We start from the raw sequence: 7,987 nt of genomic DNA, 5'->3' as shown, positions 1-7,987 counted from the left end.
TTTTTCTTCTTCTCCTTCTCCTTCTTCTTCTTCTTCTCTGTCTTCTTCTTCTTCTTGACTCCTATTACTATTACCCTCCTTTCTTCTTCTAGGCTTCCTTAGAATAAATATCCTCTGGAAGTGCTAAGCTTTTATCCTCCCTTTTTATTAACTTCATTGTGATAACGCCCCTCTCTTTCCACTCATAGCAAGTGACACTAGTCCTATCCCTAGAGGTTTATCTTCAACCTTGTAGGTCTAGGTAGCTTCCATTGGCAAAGTGCACTGCATGATCAATAAATTATGCCATAGCTATGCAGTCACATAATCTAATGATGAAGATGGTATTTTAAGATGTTGAAGTAGCTTCTACCAAGGTGAGAAAGTGCATATATGAACTCCATTTGTAGAGTAACCTTTTTCTTCAAGAAGGAAATGTGAATATCCTCTTGGTAGTTGTTGGTAGGGTCATTTCCAAAGACCTTATCTCACAAGAAAGCCTCTAGGGCCATGAAAAACTTGCTCATTTTATGATGCTCCATCACCATGAACTCTTAGTATCCCTTGAGAAAGATGAACGAGAAGTGTAAAACAACAAGTTGATAAAGCCTCATACCTCACTGAGAAAGAAGACACACTAACTCTCCTTCCCTTTGGAAAGTTTGATCCAATTGTAACAATAAGGCATGGTCATGCCATTGTCCCAATTATTTCCTTTATTACCTTAGTCAAACTTTCCAAATCATTCTTGATTTTCTTTCATGCACAAAGCCTTATGCCAAGCTAAGACCATACCTTTTAATAAATTGAGAAGTATTTCAACCTACTCCTTCATAGACATTATTGTCAATCAACATGCTTGATTAAACTCCCAAAGGTGAGATCTCCGATCTTCTCCTTTACTTACATGAAAAACTGGGATGTTGAACATAATGCTAAGCAAGACAAGGAGCATTATACCAAAATCTTTGGCTCTATGTTGTTAGTTGAATAAAAGCAATTTATGGCTTGAAATCACTCTCTCAAAAACCTCCACTACATGGTGATTAACATATCAACACCATGAATCTGTTGTGTGTGAATGCAATATGTAATTGAACCCTTCTCACAATATAATAATTTTAGAATATTATGTTCTTACTCAATGGCATAGCAAAACAAATTAATAGTATCCTAGACACTATTAAAAGTCATCATATATCTCAACTCCTCCTTACACTATGCAAACAAGCATTGACTAGGTCCCATTTATACATTATACCTGTTGTTGTCAATGTTGATTCATGAGAGCATGCTCACAAAGAAAACATAAACAAAATGATTATGATAATTATGTGCATTTCTTACATATCTCCTTCACTATCCTCCGATTCCTAGAGCTGTGCTGCAATTTCTTCCAACAGCATTCTTCCCAATATCATACATGAGCTTTAAAATTTCCCATGCTAGCCACCATCATACATATAGAATAGGATCATTAGGTGAGAAAACAAGACATATACAAGGCTTCTTGACCCATCTTAGCATCTCCACAAGCAAGATGTAACACCAGCAAAATAATGTAACATAAAAATGTTTTATTTTGGTCGCCTCTTATTTTGGAACACAACATAATGGAAGCAACAAAACACCAATTGTAAAGTGACACAACATAATCATTTTCTTGTAAACCACACCATGATGATAACACAACACCACATGTATTGTGATGTGAGGTCACCATGTTCTTGTAAAACACACCATGATGATAACATAACACCACATGTATTGTGACAGAAGATCACCCTTTTCTTATTCTCTTTCTTCCCTCCCTAGCTAAAAATGAAGATATACACATCAAAGTTATCAACTCCAAAGAGAAGGACAATTGTTGTTTGTTGGGAGAAGATTTTCCTATGCAAGACTATGTGAATGGAGATAAAACTTGATAATTAATAAAGCTCCTTTGGAAAAATTGAGAGGTTGGAAGACAAATTTTAATGGACACTCAATAAGGAGAAGAGAACATGGAAGTCAAATTTAGATAAAAGATCATTTGCTTTGTGTGGAGATGCTTAAGCTTCCATGCATGGAAAATATACAAAAACTCTAAAATTTTCTATTTATTGAACCATGGGGCTAAATACTAAATCACATAGATGGAAAAATATTTGAAAGAGCTTTTCATCCAAATAAAAAATATAACAATAAAACAAGGGAGTGAAAATTTATGAACATTAAAGTGGAGGAGTGAATAACTATCAAAATTGTTCTGAAAATAGAGAAAAATAGAGAATTAATGCTCTTTAATGAATGCTAGGGTTTACTATTAAATTACGTAGATGAATATATCTTAAAAAGAGCTTCACGTCCATATAAAAAGTTTTGGGGTTGGACCACCGACCAAGAAGTTACCATTTTAGTGAAGGGGGGTAGAGTTACCAAAATTGCTCTAAAAACAACAAGAAACAAATATTTTTTTTCCCTTTCTAATCCATTGGGTTGAGATTTTAATTGAGTATATGGAGAGAGCTTTATATCCATATCAAAACCTTTTAGAATTGGACCACCAAGTAAAAAGTTATTACCATTTTAGTGAAGGGGGGTAAAGCTGCCAAACTACACTTCCTTCTTGCTCCATGCTTTTGTGGGGATGCTTGCTCTTGCAAGAGGCCCTCCCACCAAAGACCTAAAGTAGAGATATAAAGTATAATTAAGAGCCCTTGTTGAGGGATCTTCCACTAAGTTGACATTTAAGGTAACAACTCTGATAATGGCCTAATAAATTGATGAAATTAGGAAAAAATGACAGTTTTAAGTATGGGAAAAAGGGGAAGACTTGAGATGTGAACTAACCTCATGGTTATTCACAAACTATGAAATTAGAGACACTTGCAACCTTTGGGTTTTCTCATTTTAAGGGAAATGGATTTGGGAGATAATTAAAAGTAAAAAAAATCAAGATAAGATGTATACTACAATGGAGCTATTGCACAGAAAGGAGATTACTAGTAAATGTATAGGCGAATATGGAAACTTAATTAACGAAATATCATGATAATGACACAAGGTGCTCTAATGTGGTGGCTTTATTAGACTTGAGAAGAAAGGGCCATAGATGGAGGATCACATAGATGCATCCTTCCATACTCTCTCTACACATGCCCAAGTATCTCTACTCACTCCTCCACATGCCACCCTCTTGGGTCTTTATGGTAAATGCTAATATTACAAATATACAAGGATCCATGTAAGTATTGATGCCTATCACTAGATAAAGCAACCGTACCAAAGGAATTATGGAGCATACTTGTGGTATTTACAGTGTGCCCCCCATCGCATAGTGTGAATAAAACCTTAAGAAACACAAAATAATTTAAGAAAAAAGTTGTTGTCAAGGAAGCCATTGTTGAGAAAGCCATTATCAAGAAAAAAGTTATTGTTAAGGAAGTAGTTGTTGAGAAAGCCATTGTGTTTCCAATCCATCATTATGTTGTGGGCGCCATACTTCTTGAACAAGCCTATAACCATTTGCACAAAAGTTGAAATTTGAAGCTATTAATCTTATTATAATGTCACAATAGTGCTATACACAAGGAAAAACATGGGGCTAATATTCACCCAAACGTTATTTTAGGGGATCGTCAAACATGATTAGGTTATTTTATACCAAATAATAATATTAAAAAAATTAGAGATTCCCCCAAATTTGTCTATTCTTTCAAGTTTATGTAGAAAATACATTCAAGAATTTATCTATATTTATACCATGATATTGGCCTCTTATTTATTATGAGATGCAATCTTTCACATGACCAATATTAGAGAGAGAAGGGGCTACGTATGATGTCCACATAAAAGCCTAGACCTTGTGTACTTGTCATAATTTTCAAAAGAGGAAGTTAGGGAAAACCCCTATCTTTTTTGTAAACATATTCAGTATAATTTTTTCCTTACTTTGGGGCACATCAAAATAAGATCAAACATTGGCTACACCAATGTTTTCTGACACTGATGTATATGTAGCATTTAGTTAAGGCACAAGCATTGAGTAACTTAGGATGCCTATGTACTTATTTTTATATGTACATATACATCACTGATGTATATGTAGCATTCAATTAAGGCACGAACATTGGGTAACTTAGGATGTATATGCACTTATTTTTCTTAATTATCCTAAAAAAGGAATGTCTTCCTAGTATTTTATTAGTTTGTTCTTTCAATGAGTTTAAGTTTTCTAAGGCTGGAACACAATTGGTTATAAATTAATATTGTAGAAACACATTTGTGTATTTGAAGATTTAGAATTTTTTAATATCTCACAAAATTGAACTTAGGAATTAAAAAAGTTGCAAGGAACATTAATATACATTAGTGTATCTTACCAAATATAGATGTATATACAAGTTTATATCATACTAGAACCTGTCCTCATGCATAAGCATTTAGAAAGGTGAAAATGTATGTGAGCTCATATTAGATGTCATAAAAGTCTACCTTCCTAAGGTTTTGTTGGTTTGGTCTAGTAGTATGTTTATATATTCTGTTGTGAAGCAACAATGGCAACTTTACATGCACCCCTCGCTAATTAGGTTCTTGTGTATATTGTCATTTTCTAGGCAAAGGTTCTTGTGGTTCTACCTATTGCTCAAAGTTGAGGGGGGGCAAGAGCAGGTAGGTTCTTGTGGTGCTACCCCCGAAATGGAGTTTCCTCAAGGTACTATTAATTTTCCTAGTACAGCAAGAGATTACTCTCCCATTGGGACTCTTTCTTGTTGCAGACTCACATTCCCTAAATTTAATCCTAGCACATCCTCTTTATAGCTTCTCAATCTACTCTGTATGCTAGTGTCTTCTCACTCACAATCTCCACTCACTTCCTATTCAAGTTCTCACTCTACTAAAGAAAGTGGCTTCAAGCAAGAAGGAAGAATCCACTACCAAAGAGCAGTTGAATGTATACATTTGTATAACTATGCATGGTGCTTCAATCTTGTACCATAGATGCACTCTTTACTCCCACAAAGATCAAACAGCTTGAGAACTAGCATCGTTACAAATTTAGGCCACCCATGAGACATTTCGCCCGCCTGTGGGCTTGCAAGAGCAGTTGAGTGTATACATTTGTAACTATGCATAGGGCTTCAATCTTGTACGGTAGATGCACTCCTTAAGATCAAAGAGCTTGAGAACTAGCATCATTACAAATTTAGGCCACCAAACATTTCGCCCGTCGCCCGTGGTCTTGCAAGTGTGTAAAGGACCCGGAGAAAACACATCTGTAACTATGCAAAGGGCTTGAATCTTGTACCATAGATGCACTCCTTACTCCCACAAAGATCAAAGAGCTTGAGAACTAGCATCATTACAAATTGAGGCGGCCCATGACACAGTTCGGCCGCCCGTGGGCTTGCAAGTGTGTAATGGACCCGGAGAAAACACAGTCTGTTAGGTTTCGACGCTCTCATCGGAGGTGAGCGAGCGATGGAGAATCCTGAGCAGCACATCGGAGGTGAGCGAGCGATGGAGAATCCTGAGCAGCTCTTGGCTCGGTTGGGTTCCAACGTGCTCATCGACCTTAACAATGGCGACCGCCTCACCTTCGCCCGCCTGCATCCCTCTGCAACCATCAAGATCGGCAACACAAGGTGCTCCCTCTCCCCCCTCATCGACTCCCCTTACGGCTCCACTTTTGAACTGCAGAGAGGCCCAAACGGTCCTTTCCTTGCCAAAATCCCACATGCCAAAAACACACAATCCGACGAAATCCAAGGCTCCATAGAGCCTTGTGATGCCCATGATGATGTGAACATGGATTCTGATGTTGTTAACATGCATTCTGAGCGTGATAATAGAAGCTTAGTAGATGATAACACTGCCCAAAAGCTTTCTTCCCATGACATACATCGTATGCGCATGGATTGTGCATCTGGTAAGGACATCGTCAATGCCCTCATCGCCAATAGTACCACTTTCCAGAATAAAACCGCCTACTCCCAGCAGAAATACAAGAGAAAAAAGCAGAAGAAATATGCCCCCTCCTTTGTCTTGAGAAGACCCTCTTCCAGAAGGATCTGTGAAGCTTATTTCAGCAAATCTCCGCAGAAGATCGGGTTTCTGCGCATGGATATGATGGGCCTCATGATGTCCCTTGGCAATGTTGCTGCATATGCTGAAGTTCTTGTCATGGACATGCTTGGGGGGCTCCTTACTGCAGCGGCTGCAGAACGCACTGGAGGTTTTGGCTCAGTGTGTAGCGTTTATTGCTCTGAGAAACCTACTCCTTTGGACATTGTAGGCCTTTTGAATCTCAGCAACTCAATGGCCAGCCGAGTGTTTAGAGCTTCAATTTGGGAGCTTTCTGCAGCTGTGAAAAAGGATGCATCTAATGATGACATGGATCATAGTGAGGGTCCAGCAAAGGCTTGCAAGGGAGTGCATTCCTGTGGCATCATCATGCTTGGAAATGAAGGTGTGGGCTTAGAGAAGAATGATGTGGGATCAGTGGCTGAAGACAACATGCATGAAGATGAAGGCAAGGGAGTTGAGAACAAGGATGTGAAGTCAATGGATCGTGGGGATGGGGACTTGCATGTGGAAAAAGAGGGGGTTGTACATGCAGACAATGCATCTGGAAGCATGGAAAATGAAAGCTGTGCAGCGTTGGGTGATGAGGGTTTGGTAGTTGCAGACGAGGCTTCAGCTGAAGCAGATAGGCGTTGCCCCCGCGGCGACATGAAGCCAGTGGGTGCGAAGGCCAATGAAATCATTCGGCCTGGGAGGAACCCTTCTCCTGCAGATATGTCACGATGGGCAAAGCACGGGTTTACAAGCCTTCTTATAGGTGCACCGGAAATGGAACCTTGGTCTGTAGCTCAGGAATTGTTACCTCTTCTTTGTCCCTCCTCCCCATTTGTGATATACCATCGGTATCTACAGCCGTTGGCACAGTGCATGCATGAATTGCAGTTGAGCAAAATGGCAGTGGCATTAGAGATAGTTGAGCCTTGGCTCCGGGAGTATCAGGTTCTTCCTTCACGAACACACCCACATATGCAGATGAATGCGACTGGGGGCTATGTCTTGACTGGAATTAAGATTGCTCCTGTGTGAAGGTGCTTCTCATAATCCTTCTGCTTAAGCCACTCTTGAATTGTGGTGGCTTTACATGAATGTGATTTTGAAAAATTTTGATGTTGAGGTTGTGTCACCCTCCAAAAACTCGTGCGGCTAAAGAGGCAGTTGGTGGGTGATCTTGGGCTGACCCACTGCTTGGGTCCTCACATGTGGCAGCACCTCATGCACAACTCATCCAACCTTAATTGTGGAATAGAGTATATTTCCCTTAGCTTTCGCTACCTGTTAACATGTTTTAATTGGGCTTGTAAGAAAAGGTCCAAGCTTTAAGTGCCTGCTTTTGAATGTAGAACCAGATTTTTATTTCCCTATTGCTGTCTTCAAGTTAGGACAGTTCACAAGTCTAAAGCTGATCTTGTTTTACCTTGGGCATTTTATTCTTCTCTCATTTTCTTAGTTGAGCAAGAGGATGACATTCTCGTATCATTTGCACTAGAGGTACCTCTACTGCATGCACGTCTATCCTCATGCATTTGCATATCACATAGTCGGGGGATACTTGGTCACAAAACAGGAGGATTGATAGCTTTTGATTTAGTTAGAACCCAAAAGCAGTTAAATCCCTTGAGAGTATAAGAAGAAAGGGTTTCTTACCCCAGCTGTATGGTTATTGGTTATTGAGCTGCACCTCTAAGCAACCATCTCTTGTGAATCAACTGTGAATCAAACAGTCGCACCTTTGCTACAGCTCACCTTCCAAGCTTTGAAGGTAGCTGTTCTTATTTGTACATGGCTGTACTTTTTGGAAAATTAAGGAGTTGGGTTTCGATATTTAGGCAGCTCTACCACTTCTAAGTGGTGATTTTGTCAAAGTAGAAACTCCATTATTTCAAAAGCAGCAGGGATTTTCCCATTACTTTTATGGGCTTATAACCCTTGGTAAATTGGA

The 7,987-nt window shown here is 39.0% G+C and overlaps 1 protein-coding gene across 2 annotated transcripts; it reads left to right on the top strand.

The window, feature by feature from the left end:
- The first annotated feature begins 5,345 nt into the window (after positions 1–5,345).
- Positions 5,346–7,503, top strand: LOC147606395 (eukaryotic initiation factor 3 gamma subunit family protein). 2 transcript variants are annotated; one of them, XM_086792030.1, is made up of 2 exons: positions 5,346–5,434; positions 5,474–7,503. In XM_086792030.1, exon 2 carries the CDS (start codon positions 5,485–5,487, stop codon positions 7,072–7,074), a length of 1,590 nt encoding a protein of 529 aa, XP_086648156.1. In that variant the 5' UTR covers positions 5,346–5,434; positions 5,474–5,484; the 3' UTR covers positions 7,075–7,503. The 2 variants fall into 2 exon arrangements, with proteins under 2 accessions (XP_086648156.1, XP_086648155.1); XM_086792029.1 differs by having other exon boundaries at positions 5,386–7,503.
- Positions 7,504–7,987: the final 484 nt, after the last annotated feature.

The sequence above is a fragment of the Cibotium barometz genome, chromosome 57 (assembly GCF_041138505.1).
Source record: "Cibotium barometz isolate CiBa-2024 chromosome 57, ASM4113850v1, whole genome shotgun sequence".
NCBI lineage: Eukaryota > Viridiplantae > Streptophyta > Polypodiopsida > Cyatheales > Cibotiaceae > Cibotium > Cibotium barometz.
The sequence above is the reverse complement of the archived record's forward strand: the minus strand, read 5'-3'. Positions and strand labels throughout refer to the sequence as shown.